This window comes from Panicum virgatum, chromosome 9K, assembly GCF_016808335.1.
Source record: "Panicum virgatum strain AP13 chromosome 9K, P.virgatum_v5, whole genome shotgun sequence".
Classification (NCBI taxonomy): domain Eukaryota; kingdom Viridiplantae; phylum Streptophyta; class Magnoliopsida; order Poales; family Poaceae; genus Panicum; species Panicum virgatum.
The window spans coordinates 45,989,153-46,012,665 of NC_053144.1; the positions used below are offsets into that span (position 1 = coordinate 45,989,153).

At 42.2% G+C, this 23,513-nt stretch overlaps 2 protein-coding genes across 12 annotated transcripts; both read left to right on the plus strand.

Annotated features, from left to right (window-relative positions):
* The first annotated feature begins 3,865 nt into the window (after positions 1 to 3,865).
* LOC120651694 lies at positions 3,866 to 17,093 on the plus strand. 10 transcript variants are annotated; one of them, XM_039929284.1, is made up of 18 exons: positions 3,866 to 4,120; positions 5,463 to 7,588; positions 7,712 to 7,888; positions 8,322 to 8,761; positions 8,848 to 9,067; positions 9,145 to 9,220; positions 9,544 to 9,596; positions 9,686 to 9,796; positions 9,876 to 10,043; positions 10,161 to 11,450; positions 11,521 to 11,639; positions 12,133 to 12,232; positions 12,356 to 12,533; positions 13,305 to 13,375; positions 15,038 to 15,159; positions 15,242 to 16,129; positions 16,519 to 16,609; positions 16,713 to 17,093. In XM_039929284.1, the coding sequence occupies exons 2-18, from the start codon at positions 5,473 to 5,475 to the stop codon at positions 16,727 to 16,729; spliced, it is 6,237 nt and encodes a 2,078-aa protein (XP_039785218.1). In that variant the 5' UTR covers positions 3,866 to 4,120; positions 5,463 to 5,472; the 3' UTR covers positions 16,730 to 17,093. The 10 variants fall into 10 exon arrangements, with proteins under 10 accessions (XP_039785218.1, XP_039785219.1, XP_039785212.1 ...); XM_039929285.1 differs by having other exon boundaries at positions 13,308 to 13,375; XM_039929286.1 differs by having other exon boundaries at positions 3,867 to 4,120; positions 11,530 to 11,639; positions 13,308 to 13,375.
* A 3,199-nt stretch (positions 17,094 to 20,292) lies between these two features.
* LOC120651696 (2-oxoglutarate-dependent dioxygenase 11-like) lies at positions 20,293 to 22,738 on the plus strand. 2 transcript variants are annotated; one of them, XM_039929289.1, is made up of 5 exons: positions 20,293 to 20,697; positions 20,769 to 20,854; positions 21,111 to 21,358; positions 21,597 to 21,921; positions 22,200 to 22,738. In XM_039929289.1, exons 1-5 carry the CDS (start codon positions 20,640 to 20,642, stop codon positions 22,443 to 22,445), a joined length of 963 nt encoding a protein of 320 aa, XP_039785223.1. In that variant the 5' UTR covers positions 20,293 to 20,639; the 3' UTR covers positions 22,446 to 22,738. The 2 variants fall into 2 exon arrangements, with proteins under 2 accessions (XP_039785223.1, XP_039785222.1); XM_039929288.1 differs by having other exon boundaries at positions 20,297 to 20,854.
* The last annotated feature ends 775 nt before the right edge of the window (positions 22,739 to 23,513 follow it).

Below are 23,513 nucleotides of genomic sequence, written 5' to 3' on the forward strand. Positions count from 1 at the left end.
CATGACGGCATCCGCAGTAGCTAGCATGATCTGTTTAATCTGGCTTGGCTTCCAAGTGCTAGCATTTATGAGATCGTTCTTGCAACCAGTACATCATTCTAGCGTGCTCCTTGCCTCCTTGCACGGTTCACAACTACCAGCCGTTGAAGCAAAGAACGAGAATGCGAGAGAAGCGTGAAGCGAATCAGCAGCGTCACCTGGCCAGGTAGGGCTTCGCACGGGTGACGTGAACCGCCGCTTGATCCCCTCCGCCCGTCGCTGTTGCCGGGTAAGGCTTCGCCGTCCGTCGAAGAACTGTCGCTGGCTTCAGGGCGCTTTTCGATCGGGAGGCGAGCCGAGGCTAGGAAAAGGAGGCGAGCCGAGCGAGCGAGTTTAGCGGAAGCCAAGCGGGCGCCTTACGTTGCGCGGGAGCAAGCGGGAGGCGAACGACAGGCGTCGTCCGATTGGAAAAGGCGAGCATCGGGCGGGGGGTCGCACGGGGGCGCCCCTGCGCCCGGTGTCCACTCAATTTTTTCCGAGATTCGGTGGAGGCGTGGACGCGCGTGGTGGGTGAGAATGCGAATGAGAGACGTTGACCTCGTGGGTCCCCACTGAGCGCGGTTCCTGGACCGTGAACCCGGTCCGTGCACCGAGCAGCCTGCGGGCGGAGGCGGCCGTCGGCCGGAGCAGGCCAGCAAGCATTGATTAGTTCGTGTTCTTGAGACATAATAACTTGATGAGGCGGTGGAAACTTGAGAAAGAAGGGTTTTTTTTTCTTCTTTTGCGATACCACTAATTTGAAACCTACACGCCAAATCATCTAGGATTCTAGATGGACGTCTATAAAAAGTTCTCTATTTTTAGATTAAGGCATACCCGGCCTCAACCAAAAGGTCCACCGCCAAGTACAACTGCAGTGCTCGGACTGTCAAGCAAACGCTAATATCATTGATAACAATGATAATTGGATTTACTTTATTTCTAGAAAATTACCCACATATGCCATTAATAATAGCCTAAAATAAATCCCATATATATATACTCTATGCAAAAATATTGGATCTAACATAATTTAGATTCTATATCTATATCTTAATTACCCACATCGGCTATTATAGAAAAAATTATATCCAGTATAATTTAGATCTTTCGAAAATTTAAATCTATAAAGTAGTGTTGTTCACATCACATATACCATAACTATTCTTGTTAATCACTCTCCTTATTTAAATTGAGAGTCCATCCTAAAGGGCTAATCAGATATACGTGTATATCTGTCTATGTATAAAGAGAGCTGTCGTCCTTTCCAAAAATAAAATTCGATGCCTTTGCGATGAGCAACATTCTGTGGTATTGACCTAGATGAGTGGCACTAAGATAGAGCCAGGCTTAGCAGCACATTAGTCATGATTGTGATGTATACAAATTAAAGTATATTTAATCACAAAGAGTTAAAATATATTCAAATTATATGTATTGTGGTGTATAAATAAAATCTCTATTTGCCTAATCCCTTCATTTCAAACTATAAGTCATTATACGGTTTGTTCTAGGTAAACTTCTCCATATTTGATCAAATTTATAGAAACATACATAAATATCTACAATATTAAACTAGGTTCACTAGATAGACTAAAATATGTGTCTGTATTTTCCATAAATTTACTCAAAATTAGATGAATTTTATTTAGGATAAGGATAAAACAAATTATAATTTAAGACGGAGGGAGTGTTAACTAGATAGATATAACTTGAAATTACTTGCATGTACAGTTGCACAGGTTGATAGGCTAGTGGTGAGAAAGAAGAATCCAGTTTGATAGCCTCATATTGCACGTGGAAATTTGGGAAAGTGTCAGCCACAAAAAGACATAGACTGCGGAGAAAATAGTCTCACTCGCGGTAAATAGGTCTCCGATTTCTTTTCTTCAAAAAACATAGATATTTGAATTAGCATGAATATGACCCATTCTCACTTGTGTCTTCTTATGTACTCATTTATATAGTCAAGCAGTGGCGAATCTATGATCTAAATTTAAGGAGGCTCATTTTCCTCCTCTTCTTTCTCTCTTCTCTCATTTTCTTCTTTTTGCTCCTCCTTTTCTTCTTCCTCTTCATCATCATGGTTGAAAAATTGTTCGGTGGGGGGGGGGGGAGGGGCTTTGGGGGGCTCCATGGTAGTGGGGGGCTAGAGCACCCCCCTCTGCTACTGTAGTCAAGACAACTTTTCAAAAAAAAATTAGTCAAGACTATTTTACCCACTTTATTCGACTTGAATTATTTACTTATATTTATTTTTGTAAACTAACTTAAAAAGTCTGTTTAATATGTTTAGGTAGTTAGAGATATTTTATTTGCTCTATTTTGTCGACAGAAAGTAATAATCTTGAAAGATTTATTACTGAAAAATTAGTAAAAAGGAAAGTTTGTTTCATATTTCCTATCATGTAATAGCAATTTTTTGTATGATTTCAAATTTTGGTTCCTCTAAGCGTTATAAATTCCTATATGTTCACACCTACGACCGTGGTCCACGGACCAACTCCACAGAAGCTGACACCTGCGAGTCGCGCTCCATCGGTCCACTTCACAGTGACTTAGATCGCCGCTCCTCGCGAGTCGCGACCATGGTTAACCTAACCGGTGGGAACCGGTCCGGTTTGACCGGTTACCGGTCAAACCGGTCCGGTCCGGTTCCGGTTTCGGCCGGTACCCAACCGGCCCAAATTCAAATTTTAAATTTAAATTCAAAAAATGAAAAATTCCCAAAAAATTCATAAAAATACTTCAAGGTGTGATGAATCTAATGGTGTCAAATTTTCTCAAAAATTCATTCATTTAGTATAATTTGTGGGAATTTAAAGTTAAATCAAAAAAGAAAAAGAAAAAAAATGGGCCGGCCCATGAAGGCCCACCGATCAAACCGGCCGGTAAACCGGTCAGACCGGTCGGTAAACCGGTCAAACCGGCCGGTAAACCGGTTGCACGGGAGCATTTGAATTTCAAACCGGTCAAACCGGCCGGTAAACCGGTCGGAACCGGTTGCATAGGACTTTTTGAATTTATTTGAATTCAACCGGTTTCCACCGGTTACCGGCCTAACCGGTCCGGTAAACCGGTACCGGAGGGCGGCGGTTAGGCCGGTCCGGTCGGATTTTAAAACCCTAGTCGCGACAGACCAGAGTCTCGTCACAACCCAGGCGGTCACCCCGGCCAGACCCAAAGCCAAGAGCCAACCCACCCAGCCCCCAACCTCCGGTCCAGGGCGTCGCCTGTGCGCAGGAAGTGACTGGGGCCCGGTGCGCGAGCCGCGTGGTGCCTCCTGCGCAGCCGAACCACAAAACCCCACCTCACCCAGGGTTTACAAACCGGTCCGGCCCGGTACTAAAACGGTCCAAATTCAAAATTTAAATTTGAATTTAAAAAATGAAAAAAATTGAATTTTTTAAAAAAATACTTCAAGGTGCGACGAATCTAATGATGTCAAATTTTCTCAAAAATTCATTCGTTTAACATATTTTTCAGGCATTTAAAGTTAAACCAAAAAAGAAAAGGAAAAAATGAGACGGCCCATTAAAGCCCACTTAGTAAACCGGTCAAACCGAACGGACCGGTATACCGTTCCAAACCGGTTACACATGCGATTTTGAATTTGGATTTGAATTCAAACCGGTCAAACCGGCAGTATACCGGTCCAAACCAATTACATATGCGATTTTGAATTTGGATTTGAATTCAACCGGTTTCCACCAGTTTTCAGTTAAACCGGTCTGATAAACCGCTACCGGAGGGCGGCGGTTTGACTGGACCGATCTGATAAACCGCTACCGGAGGGCGGCGATTTGACCGGACCGGTCGGATTATTAACCCAGACCCCACCACCACCTCCTCCTCCCTGCCCAGTCTCCACCCAGCTCCGCTCCCGCTCTCACCTCCCTCCGCTGCCTTCGCTTCGCCGCCGGCCACCGCCCCCAAGCCCCGACCGCACGCTTCGGGCTCCGCCTCCACCGCTGCTGAAGAGCTAGGGTTTCCGGCGCCGGGCGCCGGGGTATGAGCGGCACCCGCCGCCCCGCAGGATCTAGGGTTCCGACGACTCCGCTCACGGATGGAGGGTGGTAGAAGGGCGGGCGAATCCCTATCGGTACCTCTCCATTTCCCCCCTTCTATTTCCTTCTCACTCGGCACGCCTTGCTTCTGAGCTGCAGTGTGCGGGTGTTGTGGGTCACCCGGGTCGTGCGCGTAGCTTGGCGTGCTAGGGTTTGGGGTGGGTGGCACCGGAGCTGGACCGCCTTGTTTTCGGGTGTTTTCGACGGGGTGCAGTTGCGGGTCCCTGCTTGACGCTGGGAATTAGGGTTTGGAGCCGTTCTAAAGTTGTATCATGTGATGTGCCCGTCAGACTCCTTCAGTTTTTTTTTGCGAGCTTGGTTAGTTCAATCCAACTGGTGTAAGTTGCGGCTTCGCTTGTGCAGGGGATGTTTTGCTCATTTGCTGGGACTGTAGTAGACTAGGGCTAACGAACTCAGTCAACATGCAAATGGTGCGGTTCGCAGCGCTCCTGGACATGACCCGTCGCTCCTCCTGCGCCAGAAAAGGTTCGTGGATTGAACCGCTCCGATGGCGCCGCTGCCCTGCCAGACCCGTGGGTATCCAAGGGCCGACCCTCTCACGCCGCTGTTGTGTGCCAGTGCTAGTGCCATACTTGCGTAGTTGCCTCGCTGGTGATAGGCTATATATTGATCTGATATAAGAGTGTCTACTGCAAGTAGGTTGCAGGCTGCCTGCTGTCCACAACGCACTTGCCTGCAAAGTCAGCTGGGAGCTGAATCTATTAGGCAGTGGCGAGTTGGATTTGCAGGTGGGCAGCAACGATAGGAAAAGACGATCGGGTTAAACCTCGGGTCGATGGTGTCCTGATCCGTATCGCACCTATTTTATTCCGGGTTGGTCCGCTTCGATCCATCACTCAAATTGAGGGGCGGGGCGAATTCACAAAAGGGGCGACTCGAACCCCTTGCAGGCCGAGAACTCAGGGTGCTGAGGTCAAAGTGCGTCAAGGTGTTGTCTTCTCGAGGCAGGTGGGGCATGGTTTTAGTTGACGGAGGATGTTCTGTTAGGAACATTAGTGGGTTTTTCGCGTGGAGCATTCATTGTGGTTTCAGTGAGTACCTTTGATTTTGTGTGGGTTATTTGTTATACAGAAAGCATCATTAGTGGGTACAAGGTGGTGGTCTTGTGGAGTTGTCTGAGGTGCTGCCTGCCGCTTAAAACACTCCCTCTTAGCTTACACACACATGATATTATTTTGCCCAATTATTTTTTTGGGACATCCATCCGAAGAATGAGTGATTAGGTAGTTTTTCTCCCATGCATGAATTGTGTTATATGTAAATGCGATGCTCCAATATATTCAGCTTTGATCCAAAGTTGCTAATGTTTGACTAACAGGATTTCGACTTTATGTTTGACATTTTTCTGTTTTGCAGGCATACACCCATGGATCATGACGATAGTGATTTTCAGAGCCAAAACTTTCAACTAGCTGGTGAAGACAGTAACAGGTTCCCTTCAGGTTTGCGGCCATTTGCACTCCCAAAACTTGATATCGAGGACCAGCTACAAGGCCATCTTCGATTTGATAATTTGATAGATTCAGAAGCATTTTTCAGCGTACAAGGGCACGAGAGTAATTGGATTGAGGTTTTGTCCACTGGAAGCAGTGTTGTTGATTTTAGCTCCAGTGCTGCTGAATCGTGCTCGAAGACTAATAATGTCTGGTCAGAGGCAACATCCACGGAATCTGTGGAAATGTTATTGAAATCAGTTGGAGAAAACGAGACAACTGGTAACATGGACAGTAATGCACACCTTCAGTTAAGTGGTATGGACAGTCAAATTGATCAGTCAATCGTGCATCCTGAATCAACTAACTCTCCGACAGATGGTACTGTAGTGCCAACTGAAAAAGATCAGTCTGAGAGCACTCATTCTAGAATGACTGACGATCCTGATCATTCTGAGAGCACTCATTCTAGAATGGCTGCTGACCCTTCAAACACCGATCCCCAGCTTGAGCGTTTTGCTTCTTTATCGATGGACAAGAAATCTGAGCAGGCAGCAGGTTCTGTTGCTGAGAAGTGCATAGCAAGTGAGAAGCTGTCCTCTTCAATTAACACATCAGGAAGCTGCCCAGCTGTTTGCAGCTATTTTGAAGGAGTTCAGGACGACCTTTCTCTGGACAAACTCAATGTACCCTCCGCCAAAGTTGATTCTAGGAATGAACCTTTCACAGGGTTGGCTCCCCTTCAGAACATATATGTCACTGATTCATATCACTTTGAACAGGATAATAAAGAATCAGAGGTTGATGTTGCACCTCAGGATCCGAAGGTTTGCCATTTTAATGAAAATAAAGTTGAAGGAGGACTAACTGAACTACAAAATTTGTCCTGTGCTGGTCAGTCTTTGGGCACTGTGAACTTGTCCAGTCAAGTTAGCAATGAAACTCTATTGCCAGAAAGTTCTGATGGATTGCTAGAAGCTATCACAAATCCAGTTAAGCTGCACAGAAGTGATGGTACTTGTAATATAGTCAGCAGCACTCTTCAACCATCTTTTTCCCAAGTGCAACATGGAACTGAAGGTCTGAGTAATTCAGTTGACAGGAGCAATGAACTCATCGTCAACGAGTTTGGCATTAGTTCAAATTCTGCTCCATGTCACCGATCTGAGGCAGACTCACGAAATTCTAATCCTCATCTTGTCAGTTCTCTGTCTCCCGAAAGAAAGGTCGCTGATGCCACTGGTGTTCCTGAAGAAACAATGACTGCTGGACCCAGTAGTACAAATATCAGCTGTACTGGTGATGAATCAAAACTTGAAGTGTTGGAGCACCATAAAGATTCTGTTGATAACCTAGAAAGTGCTGCATTGGAAGAAAAGACAATTGAGAAAATACCTGTAGTTTCAGGAAATATGGAGCAAATGGTGGAAAATAACCATGAAGAAAATGCTAGTGGTGCTACAGATACATCAAAAGATAAGGTTGACTCTTCTGACAGTATTGTACCTGAAAACTCTTCAGCTGATGCTTTCAATGCTTCAGAGGATCCAAAAATTCCCTCAATAAATTATGAGGGGTCATTCAATGAACGTGATACTCCTGGTATAGAAGAGGAGCCTGATAGCTCGCATTTGTTCCTTTCTACTTCTGGGCCTCATGAGAAAATGTCAGCACCGGTGATCAGTTCAAGCAGTGGCATCACTTCTACCACTGTTACTGACACTTCTGGGACTCCAGGAGATAAAAATGGCTGTTCAATAGGTGTTTCTGCTGCTGATACTTCTGTTTTACCTGATGAGAGGGATTTGATTGTTTCGGGAATGAATCATGATGTGCCATCCAAGGAAGGTACTAAATCCACTTTAGGAGATGAGGACAACAATGTTATTTATCCTGGCTCTGAACCAGGTGGGGTAATGTCAGCTGTGCCTGTGGGCTCAAACATTGATGTTTATGGTAGTACTGTTTCTGTTGCAAAAAAGGAGGAATACAAAGAGCAGGCTAATTCTTTGGGTGGTTTGACCACAGGAGAAACTCAGGATAAATCAGGTGAGCCTTTTGTTTATGTTTTTCTCCTATTGGGGTCTTGATTTGTTGGGCATCTTTCTAAAGTGTTGGGTGCCTTTTAAGCTTGTTTTACCAATAAAACTGATGATGCTGGGATCCATTCAGGTAACCATCCAGATGCTTCTTCACCAAAATGCCAGACTGATAGATCTTCGATACAATGTGAACATCATACAGATCCAGCCACACCACCTGCATTAGGCATCTCAAGTGGCGAGGTTGCTGAAAAGGTTGTAGAAACTCCACAAAATGCAAGCAATGATTTGAATGTACATGTGCAAGGTCAGTTGTTTGCTCTAGCACAATGTCAATGCAGTTATTATAATTCCTGTGGTCACGATTTTGAAGCAGAAAATCCAACATTTCAGACTCTGCACATTTATGATCTATCATGCATGCACCATAATGCCTTCCCTGATATGTACCAGGCTTATCTTACTCACTAGTGTCACATGTGTACTATAATCACCTACTGACCTAGCTTAATGTACATTTTACCCTTGAGCAGAAAAGGTTAGAGGGTTAGTGAGTGTAATCTGTTGGTACTTTTCTTCCTGTATCATAATCCCCAGTCTGAGCAAAGAACTTGGATTGGGAGATGAACACACCTATGTAAAGCTGTCATCCCCGGCATATTCATATACACGTTAAGCCTTGCCAACTTAAGCACTGTAATAACTGTTGGATGCAATGTGACTTTTTTTGTTTTGCGCAGAAGATGCAGTGTTAAGTCATGGTACAGATCATAGTCCTGGTACTGTTACTTCCCAGGGCAAGGTAGGCTCAAGCATAGTGGAACCTGGCCATGGTAATGGAATCTGTACCAGTGCTACATGTGGCTCCCCTTCAGTGATTAGTTGCTCCGAACCCTCTCCCCAGGAAGCTGGACAGGGCAGTGATGCACTACTTCATCATGCACAAGATGGGCAGTCTGGGGATCCAAAAGATTGTGAAGCATCTGCAGATGCTGCTCAGAGCTCAAAACAATGTTCTACTAGAAATGTAGAATCTGCTCCTGGTTCTAAGGAGACTAAGACAGCAGGAGGTGATAAAAGCTTCTCATTTGAGGTGGGAGCTCCACCAAATGCATCTGAGAAAGCTCCTAGCCCTGTTTGGAGCCCGTTCCCTAGATACACAGCTTCTCAGAGTACCGAGGTCTGCCTCTCTCTCTCTCTCCCTCTGTGTGTGTGTGCGCGCGCGCGTGCGACCTATTAACATGGTTTATTGTATCCATATTTTAGATAACCCAAGAAAATCCTCAACCTGGAAGTTCATTGAAGAGTATCAGTGATGTTAGTAAGGAAACATCTATTGCAAAGGCTGGTAAAGAACAGCTGTCAGAAAGGAAAGTGGGTGAAAGTGCTGGGGGGCCGTCAGACAAAGCTAACATTGACGATAACACTAAGAGTAACAGTTCACCGCCAGAGCAGTCACAGCAGCATCCAACCCCTGAGTGTTCTGGTATACAAACCTCCTATATTCTGACAGTTCAGAGCTATTAAATTTACCTGGTTTGAATATTTCAGTTTCTTCTGCAGATTCGGTGAATTTTCCGTTCACAGATCCACAGCATGTGCAGCTACGTGCACAGATTTTTGTTTATGGAGCTCTTATGTGAGTCATGATATCTTAATTTACTCATATGCCAAATATAAGTCCATATAGCCTTCTCTTAAACGCATCAATTATAAGTCCATGACTACTCCAATGCACATTTTTACCTTACTCTTCCATGTCTCCCCCTTCTTAAGTGCACCCCAATGGCCTAACTAATGCAGTAAACTTGCTTCCTGTCTTAACTGTACCAATAATGACGGACAATATGTACATTGTGTCCCTCACCTTAGTTCTTGTGTCCAAGCTCAATAAATGATGATTCGCTGAAGTATTTATTTTCATATGTGCAATGTAACATTAATTATTTTTTCTTTGGGCAGTCAAGGAACACCGCCAGGAGAGGCTTACATGGTGGCAGCTTTCGGAGAGTCTGGTTTGTCCAGTTTCACTGTAGAATGTAATCCTTTTCCTTTTCCACCTTCTCTATGTATCTTACATATTTTATTGTTAAATGGACAATAGGTGGTGATGTTAAACCTACATGGGAGGCAGCTTGGCGATCTGCTCTTGAAAGATTTCAGTACCAAAAATCACTTTATACTGGTTTAGAGACCCCCACGAGTTCACGTATAGGTAAGTATATGAGATATAAATGTACATATATGACATATATCTATTTTTTCTAATTATTCCTAACCATTCGAGTTTGCAGGTAGTTCTGTGCCTGAAAAAGCTAATAAGGGTACAACAGTTAGAACTGCACCAGCTAGCAAAAAGGGTGGCAAAACTGTGGTACCAACACATTCTACTGCAAACCTGCACTCTCCAATTTTTAATGTGCCTCTCGGTAGTTCTACTTCTACGTTTAACCTGCAACGAGGTACTCATCTGGACTTTAGCCAGGCAGTATCACCATTTACATATAATTCACACATGAGGCAGTCGTCTCCTGCTGTTGCCCCCTGGTATACTCAGAGCCCTGGTCCACGTCCTGCAGCCTGGCTGATTCCTCCACAAAACTTAATATTTGATTCATCGATGCAAGCTGCTGGTCCTACAAATGAAACTGCAAAGGGGGCATCATCCAAAAATATATCCATTTCGCATACTGTTTCGCCTGCTTTAGTTCCACCTAGTCCGGCACCGTCTATTGTTTCTTCTCCAGTGGCGGTTGTGGATGATGAAAAGCAGAAGGCACCACCTTCTGGCTCTAAGCATGGAACAGCATCACAAAAGCCAAGAAAAAGAAAGAAAGCTTCAGCAAGTCCAGAACAGCAATCTGTCATTGCCTCCCCTCAGCTCAAAGACGTTACGTCTTCTACTCCTGCCGCTAAGCACACATCAGGATTCACTTTATCTACCCATTCTCCAAGTAATGCTTTGGTTAGTAGGGTTGTTCCTAACACAGGTCAGATCACCCCTTTACCTAACTACCAGATCACTGGTGGTATGAATAGTGAGCAAAGAATCATCTTTTCAGAACAGATCCGTGGTGCAATAGAACAATCAACTGGACAAGTCAAAGGTGCAAGTATGCACTCAGTGGAGGCAGTTAGGCATAAAGAAGGTATATGGAGCCATCTATCCACAATCTCAAGAAACAAGTTACCTCGTGAAGTGGAAGAGAAGCTTATCTCAGCTGCAGCTGCTGCTGAAGCAGCAGTTTCTGTTGCAAAGGCAGCTGCAGAAGCTGCCAAGATGGCGTCAGAGGCTGCATTGCAGGCGAAGATGATGGCAGAGGAAGCACTTAGCTCTTCTACATCTCTAAAGTCCATGCATCACGAAACTGGTGAGTTTGGTATCAGTAGCAATCCACCTGGACTGTCAAGTTCAACACCAGCATCATCTTTGAAAATTAAGGACAGCAGTCGTACCTCGGGTTCCATCATTTCAGTGGCACGGGAGGCTGCTAGAAAGAGGGTTGAAGAGGCATCTGCAGCTGCAAAACGTGCAGAAAACTTGGATGCCATACTGAGAGCTGCGGAGCTCGCTGCGGAGGCTGTGTACAGAGCTGGAACTATTATTGGAATGGGTGAACCATTACCTTTTACTCTAAGGGAGCTTTTAGAAGCTGGCCCGGATGGCTACTGGAAGTCTGAGAGTGTGAGGAATAAAGCTGGAAGTGGTAATCACAATCCAGTAACAGAAACATTGGAGGTAGATGCACCTGCTAATTTCAGTAAATCTGGCAGAAAGCGTGGTCGGAAACCTAAGTATGATCAAGCAATACCAAATTTGGAGCCATCTTCGAGTGGCAAAGAATTGCCGCCAGAAGGAATACACTCAGGTAAAGTTACAATTAACTTTTGGCATACCAAGACCATTGTTCACCTCCAGCTCGTTTACCTTTTGTTTAGCTAATGTAGGGCATGGGGTTGAAGATGTTCCCACCACTATGGCGTTTGATGGTAACAGAAATAGTACAGCACCAATAAGCTTTATCTGGAATGGCATTGAAAAGGGATCTGCTGTTGAGGTCAGTTTCTTTGTTTGGTTTGTATATGATAGTCAGTGTGCTGCATTATCTCTGAACTCTGGATTCTGTAACTGCCTTCTGTTATTCTTGCTCTTCATAGTATGTACTCTAATACTCTGATATTTACTGATATACTCCCTTGTTTGTTTCCAGATAGCTGCTTCATATATTGAAAAGCTATCAAATTAAATTCACACGCTATAAACAAAATCAGAAGATGTTTTTGCTTCAACCTTTTAATATTAATATGTTAGTAATGATCATAGAAACAAGGGCTTGGATTCCTTTCTAACAAATATAATCATTTCATTTTTGAGATTTATGCTTCACTTCTGATGTACTTCGCTTACATTTTGAAACAGTCATGACGTCCTCAAGTTTTTTACATGTTCCCTGTTAGTACAAGTGTTTTTCAGCGTTGTTGCGATCTAATGTGATTTGCGACCTCAACTCTTCAATCTTCTAGACTGTCATTTCATTTTGTTTTTGACAGGTATTATCTGACAAGGGTGGGTTTGGAGTAGCTTGGTTTTCTGCCAAGGTTGTCGATATAAAAGATTATATCGCATTTGTCAGTTTTGACAATCACAACGGTGGGTATCCATTCATACTTGTCTTGATGCTCCTTCCATGGCATCACACTTTTTTTTTAACCTTTTCACGTCTAGCTATGCTCATTTAGGGTTAACCTTTTTGCTTTAACCGATCTTTTTCAGGAACTGATCCTCATGAAGTACAGGTGCCATTGAGACAAGACGGGGATAAACCGCCTCAAATACGTCTTCCTCACCCTGCTACCCTTTCCAAATTCAAAACTAGGAAACGGCGCAGGGAAACAGCAGGGAGTTGTTTATGGGTTATTGGAGATCGTGTAGATGCTTGGGTCAACGATAGGTATTCAGTGGTCTCTACAGTTTTCATGGAAAATTCTTTAATTTTTACCAGTTATCAGATTATATTTATTTTGGGTACCAAGCAGTTGAAGCATGTTGATAGCTAATGCTTATCCAAAACTTGATGTTATACTTTTCAATGCAATTACTGTTCGGCCATTTCACTATTTTAGGATGGAGGTTAAATGGGTAGAACCAGTTCACAATTATTTCTAAAAGTGTTCGTGAAAAACAATTATTTCTAAAAGGGATCTTAACACTACTTTTACAATTTGTGGTTCGCTGATATTCTGTCGACCCTATGATATGATGAGCTGTCTGGCAAGAATCAGCCATAACAGTTCAAAATAAGTGAAATTTGATGTGGAAGCTTAGGAAATCAGGATGTTTTGTTTACTTGATCTACTTGCATCTGGGACCAAATTTCTTCATATCTATTTCTCGTTTGTCTGGGTTCGTTGCATTAGATACGTTGTAGTTGTTGGGTCTGTTATTGAAGTTTACCCATGCATGAAGTTATCCTACCTCTGAGCTACTATTATGGCTTTAATTTTTTCACTTCTATCTTATTAGAGCTTTCGTGTAAGTTCCCAAGGTTCTCGTTGTAAATTGATAAGATATTTTCTACATGTGATTAGCTGAACCGCCCATTTTCTGTTGTTTGTTAAGACATGAATTACAGCTTAAATTGCTGCCGATACAGTTTACTATTTGTTGTTGTGTCAGTATCCTTCAGTTACTATTTACTTTATCTGATGCTTGTTTCTTTTAGCAGTTGGCGTGAGGGAGTTATTGCTCAGAATTATGAGGGTGATGAGACAAAGTATGTTGTACAATTTTCAGGTAATTTGCATTCTGCCTCCCTCGTCACGTTTTTCTCCCTTTTACCTGGTGTTATAATTTTAATGTTTTATATATGTTCTTTTAAGTACTATATTTAGAACTGAAACTTAAAGGTTAGATACAGCGATTTGGCATTCACCAGTGGGCTACAGGTGTGAGGGGCCAGAAGAGGAAGGCCGTAGTGGCTCTATGAATTTTCAAATTGGCAGAAACAACATTCCTATACTACATCAAACTAAGTTAATATAACATACTGTTCTAATAATTGCATGTTTTTAACAAAAGCGAAGATGGCACAGCTTATGATATCCTTATTCAGTCTCCATCCCTGGCTGCAGCATTGTTGATCAGTTTTGCTGGAGATTAAACATGCCAGCCACCTCAGCTGTTCTTTAGCTTCTGCAGTCTTGCAAGCGGGCTTTAGCCCGGCTGGTAGAAGCCTGTGATGGGAACCAGCTCAGGAGTTCGACTCCCGGCTTGCACAGAAAAAAAATCCCCTTGCTTGTCCCATATCCAAAGTACAGTTAGGGCCTTAGGGGTCCAGCCTTTCTCACAGACGACAGGCCACTGTGTACGGGTGGGGCAGGGGTTCGGGGGTTTTCTTGACTGTTAGCGAGCCCCACCTAGCCAACCCGACCATAAAACCCAGGTGTTATAGTGGGAGGGGTGGGGGCTTTTATCCATAGCCCATCATTCCCCCTACGGCGTGCGAGCCCGGCGTAGCCCGCAGTAGGTTCTAGTGCCCGGCGTAGCCCGCAGCAGGTCTCAGCACACGAGAGGCGCAGGGGAAATGCGTGGCCGGGTGGGTTCGAACCCGGGACCTCGGCTCTGGTACCATGTTAGCGCGCCCCACCTAGCCAACCCGACCATAAAACCCAGGTGTTATAGTGGGAGGGGTGGGGGCTTTTATCCATAGTCCATCATTGACCTGTGTGAGAAGCCCCCCCCCCCCCCCCCCCCCCCCCCAGCTCAGTTTTGCTGGAGATTAAACATTACCAGCCACCTCAGCTGTTCTTTAGCTTCGTAACTGCTATGTAATTTTCAAAATGTGTCCAGGCTGTCCTCCTCAATAACCCAATATATCGATAAATCATATTCAATATGGAGCCTGCGCATAAAGTGCTATTGTTCTTCACTAGTATCTACAACTTTCCATGTAACTGGAACTCTGTCAATGTAGTTATCTAGAAATGTAGGCCACTTGCCACCGTCAAGCTCTAGATACACAACCTGTCTATTTCTCCTTGCCTAAGATTACACAGATTTCACCCTAAACAACTTAAGGATTATCATAGCCAAGCGAAGCTACGTCATATATTCTTATTCGTAACTGATAAGTATGGTGGGCCATCCACCTTTGTTGCTGCAAATTATCACATGAAATTGATTTATTTGGATAAAGTGTAAATGAGAACGAACTAGAAACCTCCAAATGTCGGGAATAAATGCGAAAGATGCCAATGAGCCGTTAATCAAACCATGGGGGGTACATATAGCACTGGGCTGTTCAATTATTCCCCTGAGCTGAAACTGATAACTTTGAAGTCTTGACAGAATCAATGGGACGTTGATTTCTTTTGTAATTGACTAATTGTTTTATCTGATGTATTGTGACATGTAATCAGCATTAAAGTTTAACCTTGTCCTAATTTTTATTTCCAGTTGGAGGTGGTGGTGAGTCATTGGTTGTTGACGCTTGGAATCTTCGTCCATCACGTGTTTGGAAAGATGGTCAATGGACAGAGTGGTCCCGAGCAAGAGAAAGGAAATCTAAATCTAATAAGGTTGGTTTTACTTTCTAGACTTGTTGTATTTTCTCTCTGCATTTTTGCACAATAACCGAATTGCAATCCCCTATGTTTTTAGGGTGATTCACCTCTTGAGAAACGCCAAAGGACAGACCTGCTTCAAGCAGGTGGCGATCTATCTATTGTTGGTGAAGCAGGGGGTCCCTCCAAGGATAAGAATACCAACAATACAAAAAAGCCGGAGGAGCTAAAGCCATTGGCTTTGTCTCAGAGGGAAATGGTTTTCAACGTTGGGAAGAGTGTAGTTGAAAATAAATCTGATGCTCTTGCATTCAAACGGCCTGGATTGCAGAAAGAAGGATCAAAAGTCGTCTACGGCGTTCCAAAACATGGAAAGAAGAAGAAGTTTATGGAAGTAAGCAAACATTATGATGCAGGCCAATCTGACAAGATTTCTGAGAGCAATGCATCTAGCAGATTTGCAAAACATTCAATGCCACAATTGCCAAGACCACGTGAAAATACCTCCAAAGTTGATCATAATAGAGGTAGGAGAGTAGCTGAGATGAGGTCCAGAATACCTAAACCTACAAAGTCACAGAATGTTGCAGCTAACAGTGTTCCTGACAAGGATTCCTTGCCCATGTCCATTCCAAATTCTGGTGTTTCCGAAAGGAGTTTTACTTTTGCGGAAAGTAACACAAGCACTTCGAACACCAAGAAGCCCACTGTCGAAAAAAATAATTCTGTGTTGGGCACGGGCCTTAGAACTGAAGTTCCTTCTGTTTCTGAAATGCAAGCTGCATCTACTGATCCTACTTCCAAGCAGAATGTGTCCACTAACAATCGAGCTAAAAGGAAATATGTTCCTGCTGTGGGTAACGTGAACAGAAGTACACTAAGAACCTCTGAAAAGACTAGTTCTGATTCTGGTGAGCCTCAAAGGACTAGTTCTGGTTCTGCTGAGCCCAGACGATCTAACCGGCGAATTCAGCCAACTTCGAGGGTAAGCACAACAAGAGTATATCTCTGTTGCAAGTTGCAACACGTCTATATTAATATACTCTTTCTGTCATTGAATTTTAGTAGTATGGCTATTTCTTTCCCTAGTTGTTTACTCTGCATGAAATTATAATTTTGCTTACTACATATTCATATGCTATTTTCTTGTAGTTAGTCTAGCCTTCTCATACTTAGTTTTGTGGGATCATTTGAGATATGTTACTGTGCTTATTTCTCTTTGTGTGCTTTCACACCCTAGTGGTGCTAGTGTGCGTGCCTGCTGTGGAACTTATGGAATTTTCTTGAAATGACCTATACATTGATATTATTTATTATTTTTTGAAATTATTAATTGTTTATGGCTAACTTTTGCTCCAATGTTTGGTGCTACAGTTACTAGAGGGTTTGCAAAGTTCCCTCATAATCTCCAAAGTTCCTGGCGAGAAGGTTCCGAGGAGCAATTACAGAAGTGCTTCGTCGAGAGGTAACGCCACTTATTTCTTTAGTTTACTCTTGCCCCCCCCCCCCCACCCCCCTCCCCCTCTTCTGTGATGATCATTCTGTTATGGAACTTATTGCGTAAACAGGGAGAGCTCATGGCTGAGAAAAGGGACCACAACACTATCTTGGTGGAACAGCTTTTCTTTTTGTACATAGATGCAGCCTTCCAGTATGGAAGCCGAAGGATAGGATTGGAGTAGGAGCCTTTATTGGAGCACAAGGATTCGGATGTATGATAAACTAGCTTAAGTTTATTATGTTTCCATTTTCTTTTACTTTGCTTGAATTAGACATAACTCTTCCCGACTTCCGTGTAGAATAGCCATTAATCTCGTAGAAACCACCTTTTAGTATGTGTGGATACACTGGGAAAGAAATTGGGCGTGTCTTAAATTCATCCGACATTTATCACGTCATGTGGGGCCGTGACCATAAGCGATGCTTGACCATTCATTTCCCCTTTTTAAGTCGAGCTGACAGCTATAACCGAAGCAAGATGGGTGCCGTGATGTAGTGAAGGCTGCTGTTCGTTTTTTTTTTTGCTTTGTTTTATAATGCTTGTTGCACCCGTGGAAACGATTGCAGCAGGAGTGCTGAATTGGTGGTTCATACATGATTGTACGAGTATCTATCCTGGTCTAGACAACCGATGGCTGGGAACCGCACGCAGTACCCAAGAACTCGTGTGCATCTACTGTTCTTGAATTTGGCACGTGTGGAACTTGCAGTTGCAAGAGTGATCGATGTAGGAACAAAATATCTTCTTTACCCTGTTCCTATTCGGCTGTTCCTAATTAAATTATAGGCTGTTTTGCTTTTCTAATACATATTTTTGTGTTATGCATCTATATATATATATATGTTATATTTTAAATGCAGAGCAAAAAATATGTATTTTTTAAAAAATCTAAAATAACTTATAATTTAATAGAAAAATTAAAATTGACCTCTAATTTGAAACGGGTGATTTGGAATGGAGAGAGTATGTGTAACTTGAGATACTGAAGAGATAGCTGTACTCTTGGAAGTCAGAAACCCTGTAGACTAATGCGAGGAAGTGTTGTGATTCTGCCGAGCACCGAAGCTCCCATGGCTGAACTCGACAACAATCAGCTTCGTAGGCTGGCGCAGGAGCTATCTCCTTCACTGGACCTGAGGCCGAGTCTGAGACTCGTGCTGCATCACAAGTTCACAACTCGTTTGATTTTTTAAGGCCACCACCATTCTTTCGAAAACTTTTCAGTGATATCCTTTGTTGGATGTTAATCTGATATTATCTTTACTTTTTAGATACATAATTTTTTTACCATTTATCTAGATATACATTATATCTACATACATCGCAAAAACTATGTGTAAAAAAAGAAATCGATTTATAATTTGAAATGGAGAAGTATCCAGTATCTCTGTTCCATTCGGCCGAAAGCACAATTGCTCAAAAGTAAGCTTGGTTGATTTTGAACAATACCGTCTTCAAAAACTTGTATATTGTTTGTTCATAAAAAAGCTTGTATATTGTCTATGTGATGCTAGGTGTTAGGTGTACCTTTGGAAGTGTCTTTGTTTCAGTTTCATTTTATTAGTTGGTCTTTCTAATATGTGTACTGTAGAGTTCGTATCATTTGAGTATTTGACAACTGATTGTGATAATGGAGTTGTTATTCAACTTGAGAAAATAAGTTGGTTCCGGTCCCACTAGTTACCGAGACATCCGATGCAAAATTGTCAATTTGGGTCTTGATCTTGTGATATGTTTACAAAATCCCTTCTACAAAAGCTGGACGAAATGTCGAAATGATTCTCCCGTTCTCTTTGGTCGACCATATCCCTTAGTTCCTAATATTTTTTTTTCCTCAAATCATGTTATTTGCCAACTTCTCAAATAGGTACGAAGAGGTAAAAAAGAATCAATCTCCAATAATTCTCCATTTTTACTCAAAAATGCCCGGTGTCTGTGCGACAAAAAACGCCGCAAGGAGGGACGATGGGGAGCGGAGAAGGGGTGAATATTTTACACATAAGGAAGTCAATTTTCAATTGCTAGAAGATGGGGACTAGGATGGATTGAGAGTGTTTTTTTAGGATAAAGTCCGTTTTTCAACCCTGAACTATCACGATCGTCCGATTTTGGTCCTTGAACTATGAAACCGGACATTCTACACCTCCAACTATTAAAACCGTTCGAAAAACAACCCTGGCTTCAGCCTAAGGTGGTTTTGCTACAGTATAATTTCCAAATTTCTTGGATTTCACACCTCTCTCAATTAAATAATGGATAAAGCATAGTTAATATTGTCTAAAAATTGTGATATTTTACTGGGAGGTAGAACAAGAGACAAGGAATCTATTTTGGCTAGATGTGATATATTATACATAATGAAATTTGAATTATAAAATTTTAAAAATGGGTAGAATTCAAAATTCCTTGAATTTTTAGGTCAACTAAACCTTTGCTAAAAATGAATTAAAAATATGATTATTCATAATTTTTATTTATTTTGAAAAGGTATTTTTTATTGGTCCAAGTTTTGTTGAAAGTTTTTGAATTCCTTCACAACACTCAAATTTGAATCAAATTTGATTCCTTAAATTTCTAATTTGTGAATTTTCTATAGAACTTCGGCCAATAAAAAATAATTTGTTAAAATAAATATAAAAGTATGAGTTATCATTTTTAATACATTTTTATCAAAGTTTCAGGTTGCTTAAAAATTCAAGAAATTTTGAATTCTACCTATTTTTAAAATATTATAATTCAAATTTTCTTTATGTCTAATGTAGCTCATCTATCTAAAATAGATTCCTTGTCTCTTGCTCTACCTCCTAGCAAAATATCACAATTTTTAGACAATATTAACTATTCTTTCTCTATTATTTAATTGAGAGAGGTGTGAAATCCTAGAAATTCGGAAATTATACTGTACCAAAACCGACTTATGCTGAGGCCAGGGTTGTTTTCTGAACGGTTTCATCAGTTGGAGGTGTAGAATCTCCGATTTTGTAGTTTAAGAACCAAAATCGGATGATCGCGATAGTTCAAGGTTGAAAAATAGACTTTACCCTTTAAAAAAACAGGATGGGAATTTTTTTTAAAAAAAAATCAGGATGGGATACGGAACTATTGCTCTAACAAAATATTTTTCCTGCCATCCTCGCGATGCGACCGGACCGCCCGCCAACGCTTCCCCTTTCCCTTGGGCTTCCTCACAAATCACGAAGGCTTGATTGGCCCCTTGCTCCCCCACCCCAATGCCGCGACCTCATCTGCGGCTTCCCCCGGCAGTTCCACATCTGATCTAAGGTGCGGTCGATACTTGCACTTCGATTTCACCGTTTGCATTTTGACCGCCGATTGCGCCGTGGGAACTTCACGTGATCATGTCACTGCGATCACTGAGCGGCTGCTAGCCTGCTACGCGGTCCCGTGGGATGCTTTCGGAGGAAAAAAAATCTTCATTTAATAATTTGTACAGGTCGATTTTTCATCGATGGGGCAGAACCATTCTGCAAGTTTCCTTGCATACCATGCAACTAAAAAAATGATTTTATTTATTTATTTTGCAAACCCCGGGCTCTCTGCAAATGGTGCAAAGACGATGTGTTCCTCAAGCATTTGTTATGGGTATTCCCATCATCCTACAAAAAGTCTTCGCTTGAAAGTGATGTGTTGATTTAACTTTGTTACCGATTATTGATTGAGTATGCAGACTTATCTTGTAGCTTCGTTTGGGGTTAGAACGAAGCCATCGCTACTTGTCATAATGTCATGCTAGCTGCCAATCTTAATTATTTCCACGTCCTTCATGTGAATTGTCTATTTTAGCCTCAATAAGTATGTAGTCTGCCACTTCCTCAAAAAGAAAAAGAAGGGTAAGTCGTCTGCCAAACTTGATGTAAACTGCTGTCTCAAAGTCATTGAACTAGTTGCATCAGGGAAAGTTTATTGCTTTAAGGAAATCAAGGGAGGATGGCTGAAATCTTTGACAAAATGAAAGTGGAGTTCATCGACCAAAATGAGAGTGTGCAGGTTATTGCAGATAACATCCGTGATACCGGTGAGGTTCCTGAAAGGTATGTCAGGTCTGAAATTAAGGCTGATCCTGTCATCGTCGATGTGGAGGGTTATAATCTACCGGTTATAGATATGTCAAGATTGCTCAACCCTGAGTTTTCTGAAGAGGAGACTGCTAAGCTTGGATCCGCCTGTGAGCATTGGGGATTCTTCCAGGTTTATGTTCTTGCATATGCAATTATGCATACCCACAATTTTTTTTTTGAAAAGGATGCATACCCACAATTTTATCTCACTGTCTATCTGTCTTTCTGTACCATGTATATTTCATATATCCCTATTATGATTATACACTTGAACTTTTTTTTCTTCAAATACACTTGAGCAGTAAAGAGAGATCCATTATTCACTCTGTCACACCACTGCTCACATTAATCACAGCGAACTGATGAGATTAGTGTGAAATACACAGCTTGTGAACCATGGGTTAGATGGAGGGTTGCTGCAGCAAATTAAGTCTGACATCACAGAGTTCTTCAGCCTTCCACTGGAAGAGAAGTTGGCAGTGGCAATTCCACCAAATGGCATACAAGGGTTTGGACACCACTTTGTTTTCTCCAAGGAACAGAAGCTGGATTGGGTAGATATGCTGTTCCTTGCCACACGGCCTGTTGAGGAAAGGAGTCTGGCCTTCTGGCCTACAAAGCCTTCCACATTCAGGTGAATTTATCTTACACCTTTCCGTTACTGCCATTTTTAAAGAAAATTTCAACTTTCATGTCGGTAAAAGTCGGATGCTAGGTTTATTCATCCAGTCCAGTTTTTATTATGCAAAAATAGATAGCAAGTTACCACACACGCCAGGAGCTAGAGATTGCTTCTGTAACCCAACATGGAAGGTCTCTCTTCAAGGCTTCTTAATGTTTTCATATTTGTTGCTGATGTTTGCTCATTCTAGGGACACATTGGATATGTACTCACTGGAGCTGGCAAATGTATCTGCACAATTGTTCAAGTTTATGGCCAACAACCTTGGAGTTAACAAGGAGGGACTCCTTGGTACCTTCAAGGGTCTGCCTCAGAGCATGAGGATCAACTATTACCCTCCCTGCAGTCAAGCTAACAAGGTTTTAGGTCTGTCACCACATACGGATGGTGTTGGCATGACATTCCTCCTCCAAGTAAATGATGTAGAAGGACTGCAAATCAGGAAGGATGGCAAATGGTTTTCAGTGAAGGCCATACCTGGAGCTCTTGTCGTGAACATAGGGGATGCTCTTGAGGTATTTTAAGTAACACTTCTCCATGTGCTCTAGGGCAAGCATAAGACAATGCTTTAACATGTCTGAGTGTTACACTTGGTCGCTCTAAGATAATGCTTTAGCATCTATTAACATTATCTGTTTTTCAAGAATACGCAGAAGAGCTGTGTATCTTTGTATTAAGAAGAAAATATGAATTTACAACGTGGGCCAATCTGGGCGCGCACGCGAGTTTATTGTTACATGATCGTATTTATATTTCACACTAAACATCTAGTAATATTATGTATCTCCCACAGGTCCTCACCAATGGCCAGTACAAGAGTATTGAGCACAGGGCTGTAATAAACCCTGTCAAGGAAAGGATTACGATCGCAACATTCCTTAGCGTCAACCTTGGCTGCACGATTGGCCCACTTCAGGAGCTGCTGAAGGCAGGCGAGGCACGCTACAAGGTTTTAGATGGTGTTGAGTTCACCAAGGGCTACTTTGCTGCAAAGCTGGAAGGCAGAAGGTACTTGGAGAGCTTGAAGCTAGGCATATGAGAGTACTCTGTTTTTTTCTTGTCTTTCTGTTGGTGACTGTGTAATGAGTAATTGATAGTGAGTTCATTTTCTGATATATGGCTTTCAGCACAGATGTGAAATGATGCTTCTGTTAGTGAGTGGCTATAGTTGATGGTGCTTTCATTCTTTTGTCTAATTTATGTTGCTTCCAGAATTTATGTGATAAGTAATCCACCAGCGTTGTAATTTTGCTGCTGTGTGCCCGACTACGGACTACCTGAACAATATACTCAAGTATATTTTTAAGGGCTTATAAATAAATATTTGATGCACATTCTCGATCTTGTACATACTGTGCAGTAAAATATGGCACTTCAAAGCGAAAATTGCCTAAAACATTGCATCCAGTTATCAGATGTCTCTTGCACAATTTCTAAATTACTCTATGTTTGCTTTGCATTTAAAAGAACTCTGTCTAGTGAATTTACAGTCCACATGGATAGTCAAATATGTGAAAGATCTGACAATAACAGCCACTAACACGGGGGAGTCCGGAAGGCAGTGATATTTTACTTTGGTTTATGTTTTAAGGAACAAATAATTGTGCAACATTGTTCAGACTACGAAAAACAAAATGTGCAAGTCAAAGGCTAATCTTCATTAGTTCAGTTGAATGGACTGATCTAAAGTTAAAATAACAGTAATGCTACACGTTTTGTCTTCGTTCTTTACGTAAGACTGGAGTCCCCTGTGCGTCTCTTAAACTCTAAAAAAACCAGTAATGCTGCACTCCGACGTGATGTAATTTGCAAACAATCATGCGCTAGTGCGCCACCAATCCTTTCTTTCCTTTCTCTCTTCCTTCACCCACTAATTATTTTTCTATTTCCCGTTTTCATCAAGGTCAACAGAAAAGGACTGCTTTAGCAGGTTGAAGCACATCTATATTCCAGCAGCATCTCTATCTTCTGAGAAACTGCTAGTGACGAACAACTACCATGGAACTGTGCAAGCTTGGGAATACCAATGTAAGCAAGAACCATTGGATCTCTCCCTGTGGTTAATGTGCAGGCACTTGCGGAGACTTGCAACGGGTTTAATGACAAG

Excerpts from the sequence above, each read along its gene's own strand:
- LOC120651696 (XM_039929288.1), top strand. The coding sequence starts at position 20,594 with ATGGCTGAAATCTTTGACAAAATGAAAGTGGAGTTCATCGACCAAAAT. Across the intron at positions 20,855-21,110 it reads AGCATTGGGGATTCTTCCAG|CTTGTGAACCATGGGTTAGA; the intron begins GTTTATGTTCTT and ends TGAAATACACAG. Across the intron at positions 21,359-21,596 it reads ACAAAGCCTTCCACATTCAG|GGACACATTGGATATGTACT; the intron begins GTGAATTTATCT and ends TGCTCATTCTAG.
- LOC120651694 (XM_039929278.1), top strand. The coding sequence starts at position 5,473 with ATGGATCATGACGATAGTGATTTTCAGAGCCAAAACTTTCAACTAGCT. Across the intron at positions 8,762-8,847 it reads CAGCTTCTCAGAGTACCGAG|ATAACCCAAGAAAATCCTCA; the intron begins GTCTGCCTCTCT and ends TCCATATTTTAG. Across the intron at positions 11,640-12,132 it reads AAAAGGGATCTGCTGTTGAG|GTATTATCTGACAAGGGTGG; the intron begins GTCAGTTTCTTT and ends TGTTTTTGACAG.